Here is a 26,166-nt window from a genome sequence, read left to right as displayed (position 1 = left end):
ACACATGTATTGTTGATTCTTACACTTGAAAATCTACAATTTTAGTGAATATGTGGGAATTTAGCAATACAAATTTAAAGGTGTAAATTATGTACAATGACCTTGAAAATGGTCAGAGCAAGTGCACGAGTTAATTGCACTTAGGATAGGCTTAATTGAGCTTAATTGCGCGCATCGATGACTATAGAGCATTAGTAGGAATAAAGGATTTTAGTATTGTGAGAATAAATTTACAACGCTAAAATGCTAGAGCGTATTTGTGGCAGAAATGTTTAGAAATGTTCGAGAAGGAAGAGGTCAAAAGCACCTGATCCTCGAAGAGACCAAATCTCAACAATTGATTGACATTAGAAGTAGAACATTTCTAAACCATTGTTACCATTGTAATGCTAGACGTATCAGAAATAAAATCGATGACCATAGAGCATTAGTGGGAATAAAGGATTTTAGTATTGTGAGAATAAATAAAACATGGTGTGAAGAGTTTATAATCATATATCTATTTTTGTTAAATTAAATTAAATTTATGTTTAGAAATGTTCATAACTTCACAATTGTGTCAATCAATTGTTGAGATTTGGTCTTTGAGGACCTTCGAGGATCAGGTGCTTTTGACCTCTTCCTTCTTGAACATTTCTAAACATGTGTGTTTTTCTTTTAGCAAAGCCACAAAGGCTATCTGCTCAGCCCACCGAGGGGAATCGAACCTCTGATTTTAGCGTTGTAAATCCGGAGACATACCGCTGTACAAGCGGGGGGCATTTCTAAACATAAATTTAACAAATTTAACAAAAATAGATATATGATTATAAACTCTTCACACCATGTTTTGTTTATTCTCACAATACTAAAATCCTTTATTCCTACTAATGCTCTATAGTCATCGATTTTTATTTCTGATACGTCTAGCATTATAATGGTAACAATTAAGCCTATCCTTGTAGGTACTTCTGTACTTCACATGTTAAACTTTTCTGCCTTTTATTCTTTTTGTATTTTGGCTTTTTCCGGTCCTTGTCACTGTTTAGTCCTAGTTTGAAACGTTTCTTAACTTCTTCAGGAAAACACACCTAACTGATTGTGATGATATAAATGACTGTTTAGCCAAGATATTATTAATGAGTTTATTTTCGTTAGTTTTAGTTTTGTTCATAAAAAAAGAGTTAGAAGCAAATAATTTAAAATAAATGTTATGTTAAATTTAATTACTTAATTCGGGAAGAGTCATACATTGTGTTTATAACTTATTGCTTTCGTAAATTTGGTTTGAATTTCGCACAAAGCTACAGAAGGGCTAGCTGCGCTAGCCATACTTAATCTAGCAGTGTAGGGCTAGAAGGAAAGCTAGTCATCATTACCCACTGCCAACTCTTGGGCTAATCTTTTACCAACGAATAGTAGGATTGACTATAGCATTATAACGTCTCCACGGCTGAAAGGTCGGGCATGTTTGGTGTGACGGGGATTCGAAGCTGTGCCTTTCAGATTACGAGTCGAGTGCCTTAACCACCTGACCATGCCGGGCCTCTAGAGAAGGCAAGGACAACTAAAATAATAATAAATTGTTAAATCTCTGTTTACAACAGTAAAGTATGCCTACTAGTCCAACAAAAGACTTGAGATATTCGTTCAAACTCGAATGAGCTTTACCCTGCTTCAATTTCAAATTACTGTAATTGTTTGTTTAAGCGCAAAATTACGCAGTAGGTTAATTGCGCTCTGTCCACCATATGGAGTCAACCATCTAATTCAGCGCTGTAAGTATAAAATTATTACTTGAAGGATAAAATTAAAATTAGGGTAAACTCAAATGTGTCAACAATGCGGTTGCAGACGATTTTAGGCTAGTACTGTTACTATTAATAGTAGTGTTAATAGACAATATATAATAATAAACTCAACACACTCTGCCATTGACTACTATAATTTATCAGTTTTAATTTTAACCGTTGGAAAGCCCATCTGTTTCAACCATTGTAAATTATGTGAATGAATTAAACGTGGTAACTTTAAAAATTAAATATCGATACGATCTCGAAACCGCGCAGAACAGACAACCAAGATGGAGCAGACCGTTGAGTCAAGTCTAATCTTTAATTCAGTATGTGCGAAGAATAGAAATGGTGTACGCGTTTATGTGTAGAGGCAGGGTGAAAGTTGTTCATTATTACAGCTTTTATTGAAAATGCGTTGAAATAATTCGTCAAAGGAAGAATTTATATTCTGTTTTTAAATATTTTGTTTAAAAGATATAAAACGGCTGATATATCACATATGTACATGAAATTGAATATTTTTATTTTAATTACTCCATTCATATAAGTTTTATTGTAACAGAATCAAATAGGTAATGCAATCAGAACACTAGAAGTTTTTAAATTTGTCTCTTTGGAAGACCTAATGTTCTAATTCACCTGTTTCATTATGGTAGGAATAATAGCAGGCTTTAAAAATTTCAAATAATTTATATAGTGTGATACATCGATGGAAATATGGAAGTGTTGAAAAACTTGAATATGAAAATCGAACTGATTCCTAATGAGGAGAATGTTTCATCTGAAGTTAAGTTTCTGGAAAATGAAAAAGGAAATAGAAAAATGCCACCTTGTAGTAAGTTATACTGTCCAGTAACGTGTAAATATTGTAGCTGTATTATTGTATGAACTTTTATTCACTTTAAGTTTTTAAACATTAAGCCATTGTCATGTTAAATACTATTCTGTGATGTAAAACTACCAAGAGCAGCTTAACCAGAAACTTAAGATTCTCTTGGCATTTGTTCTGCATGCATAGCTTTCTAAAACTTTGTAACATGACACTAATAATATGTACAAAAGACTTCCGTTATTATGTTGATTGACATTAGTTGTATTATAACGTAAAATTTAAGAACAAAGAGGAACCAGTTGACCCATCTAGGCTGTTCTACCCACTAAATTAAACTTTAAAATAAAAATGAACACTTAAAATTAGCCCTTATCATTCAAATCTTTATTATGCTTTCCCTTAATAAACTCCTTTAAATTTATTGTATCTACTACATCTAAAGGCAACTCATTTCAAAGACAACAACCCTGTTAGAGACTTAAAACTCTCAGGTGAAAATGACTCCTACCCTTCCAAATGTTATGTGTGTCCCCCAAGTGTACTATTCTTACCATAAAGATGATCCTTCAACACTGCCAATTTCATTAACAGTCTTAGATACTTTAATCAGGTTTCCTCTAACTCTACATTTGTTTGAGATAAAACAGTTTCAAAGATTTTAAATTATCCTGGTGAAACAACTTTTCCATCAAAGATATAATCCCAGTAACCTTCCACCAAATCCTTTCAAACAATTCAGTATCATTCCTCCTAAGGTAAGTAGCTCAAGAATGAACACAGACAGTACTTGAGATATGGCCTAACCATTGAACTGTACAATGAAATTATGACCTATTTGTGTTCAGTACTTCTGTTGTCACAAACTGAACTCACACTTGACCTGCAGTTGTGTACAGCACTATGGTTTGATGGCTCTAAAACTTTGACTTCTAAGTTTCTTGCAAACAAAGTAATGTTAAATGATGACTTATATTGCAATAACCACTCATGTGTGCAAATGTTTTTACTTTTTCAATATATTCACCTGCAATTTTACTGAAAATTACCTCAGTAAATATTACCTGATGGCCCTTTAACTGGAGAAATCATCACTGTAATAAACAAAATATTAGTGAAACATACAGATTTCTTCAAATGTGTAACATGGAAGAATTGCTATGGTTACAAACCCTATGAGTTTTTCTTAAATTTTTATTTCTTTTTTTATTCGTAGCATAATCAAGTTGAAATAAGTTAAATACAATTTATGTACTTCTGTCTAAAAACTACTATATGTAGAACTTGCATATTCACCCCTCTTTACAGAAATGTAACTATATATATCCAAGTTTTGGCTCACTGAAATCTTACCTAATCAATAAGGTATATCTTTTGCTAGTTTGTGCATATACTATTTATAACCATCTATTTTAATATATACAAAGATTGGTATATCAATATGATACTAAGAATTGAGGAATGTGGGCAAAACTGTAAAACTTATGACATGTTAACCACACCACAGCTACTATATCAAATCTTGATGAGGTGTTTTGATAATACCAAACTTTTAAACCACATAAATATGCCAGATGTAACCAGAGATAGAGAGAAAAGGTGGCCAGTATTTTTGTTTAAATATTAATTGGCCCCTAGCCAGAGAGCTCTGGGTCAAAATCACCCTATGTAATAAAACAAACAAACAAAATATTGACAGTTGTTTCAGTTTAAATTCTTTATTTTCCCTATGTGATGGTTATAAAGTTTCATGACTAACAACTGTTAGGGTGTGAATCAGATTCTGCAAGTGAATTATAATTATTATCAATACTTTATAAGTTACTTACATCAGGTTTGTAGAGTATGAATTAGTAACACAATGTTATTGATTATTTTACCACTGATTGTTTATTTTTTGTTTAATTATTATTATTATAGTTAAGCAAAGACATATGAACTGGACTTGTGTAAAGAAAATGTCATCTTGTTACAATGTTATGACACATAGAAGTCACTTTTGGATCTGATCTCAAAAACATAAACTTCACTGTTTTTTTAAACTATTTGAATTAAAAAAAGAAGTCTCCAATGAATTGAGAGCAATATTTCTCAGATGGTGGGTCACAACCCCCAAAGTAGAGTTCCAGAAGGCTCATGAGCTGTTTGTAGTGAGTAACTTTTTTGAGTCCTCAAGGTCCACGTATCATCTACTTTATGAATTATGATGAACCAGGCCAAGAAACATCAAAGTCTGGATGCTGGGGGCATCTGGAAAATCTGGCCGAGAAATGCTTTAAAGTTTTTAGATTTGTGGCTTAGGTTTTGAATAAGTAACAGTAAAAATAATTTTTTTCAGCTGTGAAAATCTTTAAACTTGCTGATCAGATTGTAGACAAAACTGATTTTACATTTCATTTCATTTTTGTGATATAAATACTTTAAATGTTATACTGGATTAATCATATATGTTTGTGTCTTGCTAGTTTCAAACTCTGTGTACTTAAAATGTATACTATTTTTTGTCATTTTACATTTTTTAAGTTTTGTAATCAGTTTTACCTTCTACAAAAATTAATGTTAACATGTCAGATACATTTCCCAGTACACTTGATACTGATATTTCTGTGTTCTTTATTGATAGCATTAGATAGTTGTTATCTTTCCTCTGTTTAAAATACATTCATCAAAGCAACATTGGAGCAAATTGGTGATTTAATAAATAATGGCATTATGTATTAAGATCTATGTGAATGTTGAAGAAGTTCTTAATTGTTTAAAACAAGATGTTGGTAATTTGACAAGGGAAGATGAATCAGAAGGGGAAGAGCAGCAAATTATCTGTGGGTGTAAAGTCTTATCGGGTAAATAGTATAAAGTAATGCTGTTATAAATTTGTATAGGATAAACATTATAATTCAGAAGTAAACTTCAGAATTCATTCAAATTCGTGTTTGATATCTTTTAACTTTCTTTGTCTCATCTATTAATAGTCTGAGTGCAAGTTGATTTTTTTATGTTAAGGTTAAAAATACTCTGTTTGCCTTACAGTTTACAGATTTCATTTACATAACCTCTAGCCTCTCTTAAGATAATATCTTTTCTGGAGGGGGGAGAAAAACTATATTTTTTCTGTTATTTTCTCTTCCCTAACATTGTATAGACTCAACCCATTTGACAAAACTTGTAAACCTACAAAAAAAATATGAATAAATCTAAATTGACCGTTACTTCCTTGTATAATAACTGCAGATTGAAATCTCTTTCTGTTAGTTGTAGATTATATAATAGCAAATGTAGGAGAGAATTATTGGTATTTTTTGAAAGATAACATGATACATAGGTTTCACTTCCTAATTCATCAGCGAAGCAATATGACTGGATGCTATAAAATTTCCTAACAATATCTCTATTATAATTCCATAATTTATATTAAAATTCAGAAACTGAAATAATGGTAGATATAGTATTTAAAATGGACAATTTAGAATGAAAAGACATTATTCTTTCACAATGGGTTTGGTATAATATAGACAAGTTTGCACATTTCCACAATGGGTTTGGTATGATATAGACAAGTTTGCACATTTCCACATGTTAAGTATCTGCACTTATAATATGAGCATCTTTACAAAATTTGGTTCACTTTTAGTAAAGATTACAAGTATTTTGTATACAAAAATTCAGATTTTTTAATTAAATATTTTTACATAATATTTGTTTGTGAAAATAGAATGTTTTGTTACCAGTTTGAGTGCAAAGTGATTTTATGTCATGATTAAAAAACTATTCTTCATCCCAAAAACCTCAAATACTATTTATGTAATCTATAAAACCTTCTAATTGTATTTCATACTTTTGTTTTCAGTGAGACTTCATATTTTGTCATTTTTATATTCGAACTATTAGAGGTCTGTCACTTGACCAACCTAGTAAAATTGGGAAATATGTATGAATTGTTTTTTTTTCATGCTAGAATGACTACATATCATAACATGAAAATACAAATGTTTAGTCTATGTAGCTTAAATCTCAAAATGCTATATATATAGTTGACTAACCAAAAAGTCATAAATAACAACGATACCATAGAATTCCACTATAATTTATTAAGCTTAGTGAATAAAAGCTGAAACTTGAGCAGACTAAAGACACAACCTACTTTGTTGAAAATTTGGATTGAAAGAATGTGGTTGTCTTTTCAAAGATTAAACTGACTAAGAAAACCAGCCTAGGGACATTATAAGCTGTCAATTGATTATTCACGTGTCATATACTGCAGTAAGAGTACATAAGGGATCATTTCAAAAATTGAAAGAATTGAAGAGGACAACCATGTTTGATTCAATACCTGAGCCATTTCTTAGCAAATTAATAACATATGAGGTCCTTATTTTATATTCTAACTTGTTAATTTTAGTAATTTGAGTTCCTAATTTGTATGAAATTGTACACTTAGTATTTTGACATTGCAAACATCTAATTTTAAACAGTGCTGCATTCAACATACCATATAACTCACTAATATCTGTATTTATTTCAATATTTACTTTTAAATTAAGAAATTAACACATATATAATAAAGTTTGAATTATAATCTACAGCAGTGGTTTCCCACCTTTTTTATGCCCTGCACCTCTAAAAAATTTTAATATCTTCTCACACCCCTCACAGTAATTATTTATTTAAGAATAAAGGTGAAGGTGGCCAAAACAAATTTTTATAACTAGTTTTTAATGATACATATAAACAAAAACGACACATTTGGAAAATAAAAAATATCACAAGAAACTAAAAGTTACATAAACCCTACATGGCCTACAAAAAATAAATTTTCATCCATGCATGAAATTAAATTTCTTTGAATTTGAAATGTTTAAATGTTCATAAGCCAACTTAAATTTAATGACTCTTTTGTTCCTGTATATTTCTTACAAGTTTTTCAAAGTGTGGCACTTTGTTGTTGAGAAGTAATGGTTAGCATTTATTAAACAGTTTTTCATTTTGAAATTAAGAAATTAACACTAATTAATACTTCATATATTAACCCACTGTTTATACCAAGTTTTTTGACACTGATAATAAAGTTATTTAATTAAAGTCTTGAGTGTAAAAGGTCATGATATGTAAACACTGAACCAGCTGTTAATTTTTTTTTTTTTTTTTTTTGTTATTTGGACAATGCATAATGTCTAAAATTGGTGTGCTTAGATTTTCAAAAGATATTTGTTAAGGTGCCACTCATAAAATTAGCTAACAAAATCTCACTGATAGAGGTTAAATCACAGTATCTTAAGAGAAAGGCAAAATTATTATTAATAGAGTTCAATTAAATTAGACTATTTTATTTTTTGTTTTTATTTATAACAATAATAATAATACCACATAATTAATATATTTTTTAAAGTTTGCAGATGACAATAAATTCATGGGTATTTGTAGCTGTATTAAACCTTTAAAACCTGTCATTTAATATTATGTCTCCTTTCATATTTTTTTCAATAAATACTAATAACACATGTCACCAAATCTGAAATACATTTCAAACACTTGATATGATACCTTTTTAAATATAAATTTGATTTTTCTTCAATGTTTGTTTTATAAAACAATCAAAATCACTATCTAACATGATTTTTACTACACCATTATGCTTGCTCATGTAGCATATAAGCCTAATGACAGCTAGACCACTGTTTTATAAACAAATTCTGCAATAAAAAAAATGTTTTAAGTATTAAGTCTCATATCTGTTTTACTTCATTTAATGAATGAAACTTACTTGTGGTTTCAGTTCAACAACTCACTGAGGTAACATGTTCAATAATACATCAACTTTTACCTTTTCTCAAGAGCAACATTTAACCTCAGCATGAATTGATGGTCTCAAATTACAAGTTAGAGTCCTTGCAAAGACAAAAATTAACTACCAAGACAGTTGTGTCAGTGAAGTAAGTAAACTTATTCATTAAGCTAATGTATTACCCTTCTGCAGCTTATAAATAAATATCACAAGTAAATGATAGCCAAGTCCCACTTGGCCTGAAGTATGGCTGAGATGAAAGGTTTTTTAGAAATGTTTTGTTCTTGTGTAACTATATAAGTCCTAGAGAAAAAAAATGTTGTAAGAAAGAAAATAATCCAAAATTTCATTGATCTCAAAAACATAAACTTCACTGTTTTTTTAAACTATTTGAATTAAAAAAAGAAGTCTCCAATGAATTGAGAGCAATATTTCTCAGATGGTGGGTCACAACCCCCAAAGTAGAGTTCCAGAAGGCTCATGAGCTGTTTGTAGTGAGTAACTTTTTTGAGTCCTCAAGGTCCACGTATCATCAACTTTATGAATTATGATGAACCAGGCCAAGAAACATCAAAGTCTGGATGCTGGGAGCATCTGGCAAATCTGGCTGAGAAATGCTTTAAAGGTTTTAGATTTGTGGCTTAGGTTTATCCAATGACAAGTATGTCTGCATATGTAAGAAATTTAATGATTTTCACCACATTAATAATAATTCCAACAGGAAACAGAATCATCAGCTAGGACTGGTAGTTATAATTTTTTACAAAATAATTCTTCCAAAACAAATGTGAATACTAAGATGATTCCTAACATCCTCACATGTAACAGCTTGATCCTTTGTACTTACGCTTATGAAACTTGCAACCCACTAACCTTGCTAATTCCATCCAAAAGATTGCATATTTAGCATGAATTGTGGTTAATATTGATTATAGCCTTTCAGCCATAGGAGTTGAGGTAGATTTCTTGTGCTGTAACTTCTTCTAAGCACTTGTGCTAGAAATAACTTCATTCTTTTCCTCTTGAACAGATGTTATTGTTTTTCTTATTGAATCTCACTATTTAATTGAATAATATTTAAGATAATAAATACAGTAAATGACATGATTTTGCAGATATATTATTCTCTTCATCTTTGTCTTTTGATTTTGCGTGTGATTTGCTGAATGAAACCCATATTTAGGTTATGTTTTCCCTTTTTCTCCTTACATTACAGTCCAAGAGACGTGTTTCTAAATCAGCTGAACACTTGTATTGACGTGCCTTGTCATCCTACTGTACTTGACTGTTTTATTCTGGCTTACAGCCTTTCTTCACTTGTTCCTCGATTTCCTGTCTTTGGAATCTGTTTTACCTGCATGAGGGTAAGAAGTATACCTTTTAGGTTCTGTTTTGTTCTTAGTGCCTAATTTTCATGCTTTCATTTCTTTCTTAACACCCTTCTGTGTTACCTCTCTCCATTTTAACACCCTTCTGTGTTACCTCTCTCCATTTTACCTTATGTTTGAAGCATTTCATGATGTTCCAGGGAAGGATATTCTGGTGGGATTAGTTCTCTTCTCTTTACTACATTGATCTATTTGTTACAATGTAACAAATTCTCAGTGTGAAATGACATTTCATATTATACTGTCCTACTTTCATTTCCATATTTAATCACAGTAAAGCAGGATGAGAAATGACTGAGAATAGTATTGATATACTCTTCAAGTATATTTTTAGACATTTAATTTATCTATAAATTAATTACTGTAATAGTGTTATTTACATATATGGTGTTCATATATATGGTGGTAAATAGTTTACACACATCACTGAATCTCTTCCTTAACTAAATAAAACAGGAATTATACAGATAAGCAGTTGTGATTAGTGGTATATAGGAAAATGATGAATTTTTTCACTTTTATAAATATGGATTTGTGAAAGACACTGTTTATAACATAAAGGCAGTAGATATGGCAACACCATGTGTGTAAATAACCAATACAACTGTCATAATTATTACTTGAAAGTCCTTTGAGTCATGAATGATGGCCATTTCAAGATGGACATAACCTCTTCACTGGCCATAAACAAACCTGAGGTGTTAGCCTCCATTAAACTGCAAATCACAGTTGTTTCTTTTATCTATTTGTCATTTTACACTGAAGGTAATAAAATGCTTCAATAATTTATAAAAACCTTGCATAACTTATCACTCCTTTAAAAAATAGCAACTAAAATAAAGTTTTGAAATTAACCCCTGGTTGTACTGAATTTTTTTTACTCAAAATAAATTTACTAATTAAAGATTATTATCGATACAACAGAGTACCATAATAAAAGCTTGCATTTAAACAATAATGAAGTTCTTGAATATTGAGGATAATATATTTGTAAAATTGCTAATATAAAAAATGTCACTTATTAGTTCCTTGTTTTAACAGGAATAATGGCAAAGTTATAAGTGGTTTTGAATTAAATCTAAATCTTTAATTACAAAAAATGAAACAGGTTTATATCAACATAAAGAATGGAACATATTCACCTAGGTTTATGTTTAATTCTTTTGTTTAACACATTTCTACTTGTTTATCAAAACTCTTCAGTAAAATCAAAAGGTATAAATATATAAACCATATACATTAAGTTTTGCACATTGGAATTTTTTAACTGATTCAAATTTAATGTATTAATTTATTATCATTGTGTGTGTTTACCAGAAATTAATTTTACAAGAATTACATAATACAAGTTAATAAAAGTAACACTGTCCAGTAGCTGTTGTAAAGTGAAATAAACCACTATCATTATTAATCATTAGATATAAACAAAACCTTTCTGATGTTGACATCCAGAAGTGTTTTTAATTCACTAATAGTATCTAAATACTTTAAGAATGATGTTTTTATTATATTTCAAACATACCTTGAATGTAACTAATAAAACTGTTTTTGTAAATCATAGATATAAATAATTCATAGAACTTAACACCAAAATCACTTCCTATATACAAGTTTCTATGATTAAACATCACTTCCTATATACAAGTTTCTATGATTAAACATCACTTCCTATATACAAGTTTCTATGATTAAACATCACTTCCTATATACAAGTTTCTATGATTAAACATCACTTCCTATATACAAGTTTCTGTGATTAAACATCACTTCCTATATACAAGTTTCTATGATTAAACATCACTTCCTATATACAAGTTTCTATGATTAAAAATCACTTCCTATATACAAGTTTCTATGATTAAACATCACTTCCTATATACAAGTTTCTATGATTAAACATCACTTCCTATATACAAGTTTCTATGATTAAACATCACTTCCTATATACAAGTTTCTATGATTAAATATCACTTCCTATATACAAGTTTCTATGATTAAACATCACTTCCTATATACAAGTTTCTATGATTAAACATCACTTCCTATATACAAGTTTCTATGATTAAACATCACTTCCTATATACAAGTTTCTATGATTAAAGATGTTAAAAATTTCCTTTCATTTACTTGCAAAAAATGTTTTAAACAAAAACTAAGAAACACTCACTCCACAGCTAAGACATAATTAGTTTACTCATTCCATAGCTAAGACATAATTAGTTTACTCGCTCCACAGCTTAGACATAATTAATTTACTCACTCCATAGCTAAGGCATAATTAGTTTACTCACTCCACAGCTAAGACATAATTAGTTTACTCACTTCATAGCTAAGGCATAATGAGTTTACTCACTCCACAGCTAAGACATAATTAGTTTACTCACTCCACAGGTAAGACATAATTAGTTTACTCACTCCATAGCTAAGACATAATTAGTTTACTCACTCCATAGCTAAGACATAATTAGTTCCCAATGTTCAAGGTTTTCACTTGATTGTGAATGATATTACAGAGAACTTGCAAGATTAGATTTAATACTATAATAAATAAGTAATGTTAAATGAATAATAATACATGGACTATGCTTACACAATGAAAGAATAGACCTCAAATATTGATAAGAGATGAAAATGAACGAGAAATGGAGAGTTTAGCTAAATGTAATAACCTGAATAATCCATTCATCAGACAAAAATGGAGACCATAGGATAGCAAAGAAAGATGAATGAGTCCCCCACATGGTCAGATCTTATTATGTTGTAGTCACTGACAGGACAAATTAACAACCTTGACATCAGGCTGTAGGAAGACAGAAAGTAGTTACGTTCAGATACACGGTTATAAAAATATTTATTTTGCTCCTCTAGTGACAAAAGAAGCTGTTTCTCCAGAAGAAGGATCTTCAGTTACAGTCTCAGAAGGAAAGTATGATGAAATACCAAAAGAAACTGAGGTAATTTATATATTAAAAATTTGTATAATTCTCTTAATTAGACAAATCAGATCTATAGAATAATTTTCCAATGTATTTTCTAATTCTTTATTGTAATATGTATCAAAATGTGTTGTTTGTGTAGTTGTGTGCAATTTTCACTCAATGCTTTGATCATGAAGGTTGTTAAGATTCTTCTAGTCAGGCTGCCTGTCATTTTGTGTCATTTATTTAGTGCAGTATCTCTTGTCTTTCTGTGGTAAAGACAGCTGCAAGGTTATGTGTAGTGTACAACATTGGACAGTTATATTTTCTACTGACATTTGGATAATCTGTTGAGGTAATGAACTCTTTTATGTTTCACCTGGAATGACCAGTCATGCTAGTTGTTTTGGATAAACTGGAAATTAATGAGTTGAAGAAGTAATGTAAGATTTATTAATTCTGGAACACAGTCAGTTTGTGATGACAAGAAACCCAATTGAAGTAAAAATGTATCTCAGGATGGCTGGTATGGATAGTAACACTTTTACCAAAATAAAGCAGAGAAGGATGTTTCAACCTTCTTAGGTCATTTTCAGGTTAACAAAGAGAGAGTTTGCAACTGACCATATGAATTAATTTTGAAATAAGTTTCTTAACTGTAGTACTGCTCCATAAAGAAGGTTTATCTGTCATATGACGCAGTTTCTTAACTGTAGTACTGCTCCATAAAGAAGGTTTATCTGTCATATGATGCTTAATATTCAGTTTCAGTTGAGGTGGGGGCGATTTGTCCATTGAACCCCTCACACATGACACTGCTCCTTTGACCAGTGGTGGCAGAAGACATCCATTTTAGTTTTGATACCCTTTAAATAATAATTACAGACCTGCAGTTAGCCTGCTGAATTGTAATGTATACTAATTAATGTTTTTCACAACATGTAAAGTGTTTGAACTTATGAGCAAAAACTATGCATCTAAACTAAACAAAATATTTGTTTAATTTTAAACTCAGAACTACATAATAGACTATTTGAACTTTCTAAATATAGCCTTATAAGTTGTTCTTGGTTTTATTTCAAGTCCATAGAGCTTTGCTAATTCAAGAGAATTGAGTTCAGTTACCACCGTCAGTAAACCTGTTGAAAAATTATTAACACTATTTGCTGCTGTCATTAATGTTGAACTACTGAGTAGAGGCAAGGTAACTGGCTGCTATTATTTCCACCAAATTTTATTTTTTTGGTTGTATGTACCATTGTACTGGGGAAAGTGTGCTGATTTGCCAACAAAATGTAATGACTGTGCAAGACTACCAGTTAATCGATTCATGAATACCACTGCTTGTCAGCTGTACTCCATATACAGTGAATTAGTTGTGTTTCATCATAGTGCATATTTTGAATTTCTTGTTTCTTAGATGGCAGCATATCAGTGCATCATGATTACAGGAGTGTAGTGTACATTGTACAGACAAAGACAGGTATAAAGTACTTTGTGCAGAAGTTGGATATGTACATATATAATTGTTTATGGTTCTCCAAATCTAGAGGAACATTACAACTAAAGAACACAGTTGTTTAGCAACATGTTTGTGAATATAAGGGCTTTTGGTCTAAATGTTAAGACTTTGTGATATAAAGTTAACTGTGGTTACTGATTAACCTTTAAGGTATTATTTGAAGTCTGTTATTTTTATTGATACTTGTGAGAAAATGTTTCATTTTTGACTATGAAATTTACAGGGAAGAATAAAAGTAATAGACAGACATGCACTATGTAATGAGAATTTAAAAAACAGTTTCACTTATTTTTAACAACACCATTGCAAGATATTTCAATTGGATGTAATCAGAATGTTTATGAGTAGAAGGAAGTATTAGTGATATATAAATTCACAGCTAAGATATAACAACTGTAAACTCAATATATAAATTCACAGTTAAGATATAACAACTGTAAACTCAATATATAAATTCACAGTTAAGATATAACAACTGTAAACTCAATATATAAATTCACAGTTAAGATATAACAACTGTAAACTCAATATATAAATTCACAGTTAAGATATAACAACTGTAAACTCAATATATAAATTCACAGTTAAGATATAACAACTGTAAACTCAATATATAAATTCACAGTTAAGATATAACAACTGTAAACTCAATATATAAATTCACAGTTAAGATATAACAACTGTAAACTCAATATATAAATTCACAGTTAAGATATAACAACTGTAAACTCAATATATAAATTCACAGTTAAGATATAACAACTGTAAACTCAATATATAAATTCACAGTTAAGATATAACAACTGTAAACTCAATATATAAATTCACAGCTAAGATATAACAACTGTAAACTCAATATATAAATTCACAGTTAAGATATAACAACTGTAAACTCAATATATAAATTCACAGCTAAGATATAACAACTGTAAACTTAATATATAAATTCACAGTTAAGATATAACAACTGTAAACTCAATATATAAATTCACAGTTAAGATATAACAACTGTAAACTCTATATAAATTCACAGTTAAGATATAACAACTGTAAACTCAATATATAAATTCACAGTTAAGATATAACAACTGTAAACTCAATATATAAATTCACAGTTAAGATATAACAACTGTAAACTCAATATATAAATTCACAGTTAAGATATAACAACTGTAAACTCAATATATAAATTCACAGCTAAGATATAACAACTGTAAACTCAATATATAAATTCACAGCTAAGATATAACAACTGTAAACTCAATATATAAATTCACAGTTAAGATATAACAACTGTAAACTCAATATATAAATTCACAGTTAAGATATAACAACTGTAACCTCATCATACCAGATATTTTTATTTGGTTGTGAAGGAATATTGAAATACTTGGTAAAGCACACAGTTTTCTCAAGTTGTTTCAGTATAAGATGGAGTAAAATGCAGGCTGTGGACTTATTGATCACTAGCAAGTAATTAGTGTCTGTAAGTCAAAAAGTAGACTATACAGTTACAAGTATGGCAGGATCATGCTTTTTAAAGTTTGGTCTTTTGAAGGACACGCTAGTCGTGATGGTTGTTATACCATTTCTGATTGGTTATAAGGTTAGGAGATGAAATTGGAGGGGTAACAGGGAAATGTGACAAGTCTGAACTTTATAATAAATAAGACAAATGTAACTAAATGATTTAGTTGAAGTATGTGTTTAAAGTACAGTTGATTATTCTATGATTTATTTTCTATGTTACTTTAAGTCTGAGAAATATCAAGAGTGGAATATACAGAATGAATGAAAATTTTCAATAGTATATTCTATTAACCTTTTTATTTCTATCTCTATGAACTGAGTTGTAGTTGTAAGAATAATAATTTATTTACTAAGTGCTTTAGCTGGTAGTCAATGAAACTTATACATGGTACAAAAATAAAATGAATATAAAAACAAACAAACCATGGGACATATATGTACACCAGAAAATATATAAAGTCATCTTGAATCAAGGATGTAGACAGGGAGGCTTTATATTTATTGAATAACCTGTCTCGTTGTCTGCGTTAAAATAACTTCTTTTTAAAACTTTAGTTTATGAGTAACCAGATAGTTGTCCGTTACAATAATATCAGTTTAAAGTTTTAATTTATAACCTTTCTGATGATTGTCTGTTACAGTAATATCTTTTTAAAGCTTTAGTTTCTGAATAGCCTGTCTGATAGCTGTCTTACCAGATATGGTTTCAAAACAAAAATACCAGTTATAATCATTGTTCTCTCTAATTTATTTCAATCCATGCCCAGAATGAATTTTTTTCATGTGCACTAGTATCAAGGCATTATGCACTACTAGTTTGTTTGTTGTTGTATTTTTGGGGGAGGGAGGGGAGTAGACCACCAACCCCACTGAATCATTAGGCTGCTTTGCAATTCTACCAGTTAATTATTTGGACTTTATGTTTATTGATTGCCAGGGTCATTAAAACCATCAATACCTTGAGACTCCTCACTGTTACTGAGAATAAGTCTGACTGGTATAATTAAGTGTGCAGTATTTGGTTGGTTGTACAGCTTAGAGGGAACATTGGTTATAACACATGTGGTGTATAATTAAGTGTGCAGTATTTGGTTGGTTGTACAGCTTAGAGGGAACATTGGTTATAACACATGTGGTGTATAATTAAGTGTGCAGTATTTGGTTGGTTGTACAGCTTAGAGGGAACATTGGTTATAACACATGTGGTGTATAATTAAGTGTGCAGTATTTGGTTGGTTGTACAGCTTAGAGGGAACATTGGTTATAACACATGTGGTGTATAATTAAGTGTGCAGTATTTGGTTGGTTGTACAGCTTAGAGGAACATTGGTTATAACACATGTGGTGTATAATTAAGTGTGCAGTATTTGGTTGGTTGTACAGCTTAGAGGGAACATTGGTTATAACACATGTGGTGTATAATTAAGTGTGCAGTATTTGGTTGGTTGTACAGCTTAGAGGGAACATTGGTTATAACACATGTGGTGTATAATTAAGTGTGCAGTATTTGGTTGGTTGTACAGCTTAGAGGGAACATTGGTTATAACACATGTGGTGTATAATTAAGTGTGCAGTATTTGGTTGGTTGTACAGCTTAGAGGAACATTGGTTATAACACATGTGGTGTATAATTAATTTGGTTGTGCAGTATTTGGTTGGGTTTACAGCTTAGAGGAACATTGGTTATAACACATGTGGTGTATAATTAAGTGTGCAGTATTTGGTTGGTTGTACAGCTTAGAGGGAACATTGGTTATAACACATGTGGTGTATAATTAAGTGTGCAGTATTTGGTTGGTTGTACAGCTTAGAGGAACATTGGTTATAACACATGTGGTGTATAATTAAGTGTGCAGTATTTGGTTGGTTGTACAGCTTAGAGGGAACATTGGTTATAACACATGTGGTGTATAATTAAGTGTGCAGTATTTGGTTGGTTGTACAGCTTAGAGGGAACATTGGTTATAACACATGTGGTGTATAATTAAGTGTGCAGTATTTGGCTGGTTGTACAGCTTAGAGGAACATTGGTTATAACACATGTGGTGTTCGTGTTTTATGTTGACAAAATTATTTCTCCTTTTTGTATGTGTTCTAGAACACAGTTGTCAAAGTTAAAACTGAACCAAGTGGTTATTCGACAAAGGATGACATTATTTACAAGTTCAGTGAGAGTGATAATGAAACTGTCGATTGTTCACAACATGACTTGATGGGTGTGACAAATAAAACTGAACCAAAACAGGAGTTTCAACAGATCAAACCTGAGTTAGAAAGTTTATCAGGTGAGTGTATGTATTCTAAAAGTATGCTCATACTGTAGGCATACTAGCAGAAAACTGGTATTACTGAATTATGTTACATAATGGAAATATAATACAGTTTATGTAGCATAGTTGATAACATAGAATTAACTTGAGATGTTGAGTCATCACAATCACTTAATACATTTTAACCTTAACAACCTTAAATCAGTTTGTTCTAAGGTCATCACGATACAAGTAATATCAGAACATGAGTGACAGGAATAGCTGTTTTCTATAAATATAAAGAAAATACAAAAGTGTTTAGTTTAGGTTAGGAAGAACCACTTGTACTCAGTCAGTTACAAATTGTTGTAGATATAATAAAACCAGATAAAGGAAGTGGAACCATAATATTAAATGAAAATAGATTATATATTCTTTGTGATATTGTAAAAGATGAAACTAAATGGAGAAAATCATAGAAAGATCCTATGAAAATGTATCAAAATAATATTAAAACATTGGTAAATTTAAAAGTTATGAATATACTTTGTTAAAACTGACATGATCACACATAAGCATTTTTCACGGGTTCCTTAAAGTACATAAAAAAGAATGTTGTACTTGTGACTGTATCAGATATTGACATGTGTATCTTATAATGAACTAGCAGGTTTTCTTGTGAAGTCATTATGTAGTAATCATATGCACATGATATGTAAAACAGACAGCATATAAAAGACAGTTCTTATGGAAAAGTCCCTTAGTGGAACAGTGACATGTCTATGGAATCAATTAATCTTGTGGAAAAAAATTAAATAAAAGTAATGAAACCTTTCTTACTTGTACAATAATTTATTTGTGAAGTATGAAAATTATAAGCTAAAAGTATGAACACGGTTAGAGCTAAGTGTATATATTAAGACATTATAATGAGTTATCTACTAAATATTACTTTGAAACTTTACTATTAATATATGTTGGCATCAGAGTGCTGTCTGAGTTTTATTTCTGAATTTCAAAAGAAAGTATAAATTTTTTTTATCTTTATTTCTACATGTTGTATGGTGAATCTGCATCCTGTAAAGTTTTTATATTTTTCATACTGTGTTGTTCAGATTGTCCACGCCATTAGGAATACAAGTATATTCTGCTGTAGTTATCTTAACATGTGTTCATAGATGATGTACATGCTTATAACCAATAGAAAGAATATATTGTTCTCTATTAAAAGCTTACTATAGACATTACTTTTTACAGGAATACATAGAATGTTTACCTTGAAGCTTCTGTGTGTGATCATTGTTATTTATCTCTGAAAAACCAACAGGATCTTTAAAAATATGTATAACTTAACTAGAAAAACCAGTTCACTTGTAGTACTTTTGAGACATTCTGTACTAATGCCTGAGTTGTTTTCTGTGTTCTAAAATGCATACTTGAAAGCTAAAGGAATTATTTTTTTTGACACCAATATAGTGAGAAAAGTAGGGTTACTGAAATGTAGTGTAAGCTCAAAAAGGTCGCAACTTATATATATAAGTGCTAAATTTCTTGTTTTTTATGTGTATTCTTTATCACTTTTAAAGAATGAATATAATTAGAATGTAAAAATAAGTAACTTTGAAGTTTAAGTAATAAGTATGATTTTTCAAACTTTTATAGGCTAAGATACTAAACCTTGTTTGCTAGGAGCTGAAATCCATGTAAAACTTGATTGATTTATATACTTTATCTGTGATTTCTTTCCTTTCAATGAAATAATAAATGTAAATTAAATGTACATAAAAAGGTTTAAGAGCTGAAATTGTAAAATAGTTAAAATCTGGCAATAAAGAATGCATTTGAACAAAAAGAAAAAGGTATTATAAGTTTTATTTCATGTTTTTCGACATTGATAATTTTGCTACAGTTAGTAGTGGTTTTATGAGTTCTCAGACACATCTTCAGCAAATTAGTTTATAAAGAAAAACAATTTTTTTTTATGCAACCCATTTCTAATGTTTGACAAGTTTCTTGAAGGTACACTTAATAAATACAGAAGTATCGTAAACACTACTATTTGTAGCCTTACAGACTGTGGATAGAACTTATCAACTTACTGTTTAAGACAGTTTTTAAAAGAAATATTGGAAATAGAGTTTATTGTGCTAGTTTTGATATTGAAGTTATTCACAAATATAGTTTTGGATGAAACACTTGATCTTAAAAAGTTATTAGATTTATGTGTTTAATAAAGAGATATATGAGCAGATAGATTGGTGAAACTGTATGATTTATTATTATTTTTTAATTTGTTCTTACATTATTATAAAAAAGATAGATGGTTAGGTGTTCAGAAGAACTCAGATTTATTTAATACAAGATTATTCAAATTTTTTTTTAATTTTAGAAGGAGGAATAGGGATTTTCAACATATACAGAGTAAGACATGTAGCTTGAAGTTGTAAAAGATAAAACTTTGTGGTGCTGTAGTGAAGTTAGTGTAGTATACACAATAGCATATTCAATATCTTAGTATATACAGATTTAGTGTGTAATGTGGTGAAGTAATCAAGCATACACTTAAGATAAGTTCCTTCTGTTAACCCACATTATTCAAATGTTCTGTTTTATATAATCACATATATTAATTTCTTGTATTTCTACATGGAAAGTATTAGCAACTTAGTGGATACAATATTTGTAATGTAAAACAAAAACAACAGATACTTAGAAAATTTTAATATTTGATTCATTATGACATCCTTAGCTTCAAATTTGTAGTGCTAGCACTTCCTCTGATGTTGTGAGGGAAAAACAATGAAAAGATCAAAATTGTTAATTTCACAACAGGCAGTCTTTCACCTAAAATACAAAAACTGTCTACTTGTGCTACAGATAAAAGTTCAGAACGAACTTGACACATTGTAGAGGGTGCTTCAATGTACCCATAGTTCTCTACTCTCTTATCTTCTGCGTTACTTGAACAGGATATATGTAAGATATGCTTTCCTGACATAACTTGTATTTTGTTGACCCTCATACTGTTTACTTTAGATAGTTGCTGATATTTTAGAAACGAGAAAACATTATTAAAATTTTTATCCCAAGTTCTTGACTTTGGTTCCTTCAGTCAGAATCAAGTATCTACTTTGTAGTTTTTAACTGTGTGTCTTGCTGATATCTTTAACAATAAATGAAATATATACATAAAAGTAAGAAATTGTAGTACTTACTGCATATTAGAGGTCATTTACACTCAAGTAATAATTCAAAATGGTCTTCCATAAGCATCACAGAGTCCAACAAGTTCATATGCAAGCAATCCAAGTTATGAGGCAGAATTTTTTTTTTAAATTTGTGAACAATATCTGAGTTTCTTAAGTTCAAATTAGTGAAAAGTCATATGTATTGACTTTTTATTGTCTAAAAACATGTAAACAAGATGAATCATGATCTTGTTAAAAATAGGAGACACAACAAACAATAAATCTTCACTGGTTTATATAGTTTGGAATAACTTTATTTTTACGGATTTAAGACGACAAGTAATAGTGTTACATAAAATAGTGTTTGTATGATAGAAATTGTCTGTCTAGGCAAAATGACAAGATTCCATTTGTTGTGTACAAACAAAGGTTTGTTACATGTTTGAACACACCTCATGAAATACCCTATAAATGTTTGCTACATGTGGTCAGGAATACATGGATAAAAAGGCTAGTATAATCACTATCTTTTAATGAAGTTTTACAAACTAATTTTCTCTCTCTGAATTGAATAGATCATTAAATAAGACAGTATTCTTTCTATTCACTTCTTAATACAATACTTGGTTTTTATTCAACCATCTTTTAAATATACTCTACATAGACTTTAAAATGAGCCATTAAACACACTTTTAATTTATGTGTTTCTTAAACTTTACATTTTATCTCCTGTTGCATATATTTTGTTGTCTTTATTCTATCAAACTGTTGACTTTGTGTTTCCACTAATGTAATGATCCTGAAGTTTTTCAAATGTTGTTGTCATTGTTTGTTTCAGACTGTGTTATGCTATGTATCACTCAGGCTGTCATATAATCTAGAGAAAAATTGCTTTAAAATAAATTTCAATTTAAAATTGGCATGACTGTATTGCTTAAGGATTATAACATGATAATTGTATCATTTAAAGATTATGAGATGGTAATTATACCATTTAAGGGTTATGACGTAAATGTACCATTTAAATATTATAACATTATAACTGTACAATTTAAGGATTAAGACATAATTATACTATTCAAGTATTATGACATGATAACTACACCATTCAATTCAGTACTGCTTTGATTCCTGGTGTGTGTGTGTGTGTGTGTGTGTGTGTGTTTATATATATTCAAAGTTGGTCTTAATGTGTTGTTGTTTTAGTTTAAAGTGTTCAACTATAATTAGATTTATCTTTTAAAATATTAAATCAACATTGTGTTTTGTTATTAATTACCATATATTTTTAAATCCATTTTTTTTATTATAGATCCAAAGTCATATTTGAACAACAGTTGTGGAAAGCAGTCGACTAAATATCATACCATAAAAAAAAAATTTCTCTTTTCCGAATCAAAGAGTGAGAAATCTGTAAATCCAAATATTGTTAATATATTTGATAAAACACTGTTGTGGTTAAATGACAAAGAAAAACATAAAGTTTTCTACAGTGAAACTAACTCATGCAATAAAACTGTTTGTGAAGAAGAGTTGGAAATAAATCGAGACCCAAAATTAAATGTAAGGACACACACTGAGAAAAAACAACACATGTGTGTAGTGTGTGGTAAACAGTTTGTGACACAGAATAATTTAAAAATGCATCTGAGAATACACACTGGAGAGAAACCATACAGTTGTGAGGTGTGTACAAAACGATATCAAACAAGCAGTCAGTTAAAAATACACAAGAGAATACATACTGGAGAGAAACCATACAGCTGTTTAGTTTGTAGTAAATCATTTGCAATGAGTTCCTATCTACAGGAACATGTGAGGATACACACTGGAGACAAACCATACAGCTGTATTTTGTGTACTAAAAAATGTCGAAGCAGGAGTCAACTGAAAGTACATCAAAGGATACACACTGGGGAGAAACCATATGCTTGTGTGGTGTGTAATAAAAAATTTAGAAGTAAAAGTCAACTCAACAGACATAACAAGGTGCACACTGGAGAGAAACCATACAGTTGTTTCGTGTGTGGAAGAAAATTTGTAACAAATACCTGTCTACAAGAACATGTGAGAATACACACTGGAGAGAAACCATACACTTGTGTGCTGTGTAATAAAGGATGTCGCAGCAATAGTCAGTTAAAAAAACATGAGAAAGAACACACTGGAGAGAAACCTTACAATTGTGTGGTTTGTGACAAAACATTTGTGAATAAAAGTCATCTCAACAGCCATGAGAGGCTACACACTGGAGAGAAACCGTACAAATGTGTAGTGTGTACAAAAGGATTTCTAATCAATAGTCAGTTAAAAAGGCACGAGAGAGTACACACTGGTGAAAAACCATACACATGTGTAATTTGTGATAAAAAATTTAGAAGTAAAAGTCAACTTAATACACATGAGAAGGTGCACACTGGAGAGAAACCTTACAATTGTTTAGTGTGTGGTAAAAGATTTAAAAGTAAAAGCCAACTCAACACACATGAGAAGGTACACACTGGAGAGAAACTATACAGTTGTTTAGTGTGTGGAAAAAGATTTGTAACAAATACCTGGCTACAAGAACATGTGAGAATACACACTGGAGAGAAACCATACAGTTGTGTGGTGTGTGCTAAGGGATTTCGAAACAATATTCAGTTAAACGACCATGAGAGAGTACATACTGGGGAGAAACCATACATCTGTGTGGTGTGTAGTAAGGGATGCCGAAGCAGTAGTCAGTTAAAAGAACATGAGAGAGTACACACTGGAGAGAAACCATACATCTGTGTGGTGTGTAGTAAGGGATGCCGAAGCAATAGTCAGTTAAAAGAACATGAGAAAGTACACACTGGAGAAAAACCATTCAGTTGTGCAGTGTGTAGCAAAGAATTTAGAAATAAAAGTAATCTTAACAGACACGAAAAGGTGCACACTGGAGTAAAACCGTACAATTGTTTAGTGTGTAATAAAACATTTGAGAGTGAAAATGAACTTAAAAGACATGAGAGAACACATACTGGGGAGAAACCATACAGTTGTGTGGTGTGTGGTAATGGATTCCGAAACAATACTCAGTTAAAAGAACATGAGAGGATACATACTGGGGAGAAACCATACAGTTGTGTAGTTTGTTGTAAAGAATTTAGAAGCAAAAGTAATCTTAACAGACATGAAAAACTGCACACTGGAGATAAACCATTCAACTGTTTAGTGTGTAATAAAACATTTGAGAGTGAAATTGAACTTAAAAGACATGAGAGAATACATACCGAGGAGAAACCATACAGTTGTGTGGTGTGTGGTAAAGAATTTAAAAGTAAAAGTAATCTTAACAGACATGAAAAGGTGCACACTGGAGAAAAACTGAACAACTGTTTTGTGTGTAATAAAATATTCATGAGTGACAATGAACTTAAGAAACATGAGAGAATACATCCAGGGTTGTATAATGTGTCGTAAATAATATGAAAGTAGTACCCAGGTCATCAGAGAACACTTCCTGGAGAACATCTATAGAGTTGTTTAGTGTGTGGTGAATAGTGACCTGCGAGTGCACGCACCATGGAGTAATCATAAGCATTCATTACTTAGTGTGTAGCAAGAAATTTGTACATAATTGTCTTATTAAAAGTGCACACAAACTGCAGATGTTTGAAACAAAATTAGTATTTTCAGTTATTACTGTTTTTCATTACTCCATATATGTAATCAAAACGTTATTACCCAAATATGCTCTGGTTTTTATGGTGGGACTTTTCATCCACATTATATCTAATTTTGAACTGCTGACGAGATGGCTACTTGGCAGCATTGGCTCTCAAATTGTCTTTTATTTTTTAACTGCTAACTAGAAGGAAAGTGGAATGTGGTTAACAATTAGCAACTAGCACTAAACTCCCAGCTCTAGCCTGAAGATAAATAGTGAATTCTTTTAGTATGTCATTAAGAGAATTTCTTTTCCTTTGATAAAAGGTGTTGTTTATTTTGTAAATAATCTATTTCATACAAATGTAAATTTTATTTTTGTGTTTAGACTGATTAGTCAAAAAATGTAATTGTTGTTGAAGTTTTAAAATTTTACTGTGTATATTATTTCAGTGTCTCAACCGTTTTTTAATAACGTAATGTACTTTTTGTTCATACTTAAGAAAGCTTATACATTGTAATTAAAAGTTACAATATGTGTATCATGTTTTAAATTGTTATGTATATATATATATATATATTGTTTCTGATTATACATTTGTTCCTGTAGTGTTATGTTTATTGAGTTTATTTGAAGAAGTTTTAATTGTAATATTATATGTTACATAACATAATCAAAGGTGTTTGTTATCTGTTTTATATAATATTTACTAGTAATACAAGTAATAGATTACAAGGTAGCTATAATCATATATTCTAACTTGTAATTTGTGTTTGATAACTCTCCTCTATAAGGTTCATTTCAATTTATAATATAGTTTTACCACATACAAAACCATGTTAATTGAACTATGCATTCAGTATAATTGGTTTTGACTCTGAATGATTTAGTAAATATATTTTGTTTGTAACTCTTAATGTCACTTTTGGGGAAGAGGATGATTTTTGGCTTATTTCCGTGTGTTTCATATTTATAAACTCATGCATTGTATGCAACCTGGAGTATAGCCTCATGGTTGAAGTCATTGTGTAATATAAGAAACATTGCAGGTTTGATCCTATCCATGGACACACTTTCTTTTTGTGAAGAAATGCACCTTTTTAAAGCATGAATAAATGGTTACATATAAATTTCACAGTAGGTGTATCTCTCTTATTTTATTATTGAAAAATAGGTGAAGTGTTGTGGAAATGTTTTATGATACAGATATGACATTTCTCAAACCTGTGCATTTGTGTTAGAAAACCTGGAAATAAAGGAAATGTACAGTGGTTTTGGAAAATTATTTACTGTGTACCATATAATGATTATTTTTACACATTTAACTTGAGTTTTATTCAGTTGATGTATG

General features: G+C 30.3%; 1 protein-coding gene across 8 annotated transcripts; it reads left to right on the top strand.

Moving 5' to 3' along the window:
- Positions 1–1,220: 1,220 nt before the first annotated feature.
- Positions 1,221–26,097, top strand: LOC143230641 (uncharacterized). Of its 8 annotated transcripts, XM_076464575.1 has the most exons (6): positions 1,234–1,757; positions 2,432–2,610; positions 9,603–9,750; positions 12,643–12,728; positions 17,843–18,029; positions 22,494–26,097. In XM_076464575.1, the coding sequence occupies exons 5-6, from the start codon at positions 17,957–17,959 to the stop codon at positions 24,626–24,628; spliced, it is 2,208 nt and encodes a 735-aa protein (XP_076320690.1). In that variant the 5' UTR covers positions 1,234–1,757; positions 2,432–2,610; positions 9,603–9,750; positions 12,643–12,728; positions 17,843–17,956; the 3' UTR covers positions 24,629–26,097. The 8 variants fall into 8 exon arrangements, with proteins under 8 accessions (XP_076320667.1, XP_076320640.1, XP_076320649.1 ...); XM_076464525.1 differs by lacking the exon at positions 9,603–9,750 and having other exon boundaries at positions 1,223–1,757; positions 2,473–2,610; XM_076464534.1 differs by lacking the exon at positions 9,603–9,750 and having other exon boundaries at positions 1,223–1,757.
- The last annotated feature ends 69 nt before the right edge of the window (positions 26,098–26,166 follow it).

Source organism: Tachypleus tridentatus, chromosome 1, assembly GCF_004210375.1.
Source record: "Tachypleus tridentatus isolate NWPU-2018 chromosome 1, ASM421037v1, whole genome shotgun sequence".
Lineage (NCBI taxonomy): Eukaryota > Metazoa > Arthropoda > Merostomata > Xiphosura > Limulidae > Tachypleus > Tachypleus tridentatus.
Note: the sequence above shows the minus strand (reverse complement) of the source record. Positions and strands in the feature narration are given on the sequence as shown.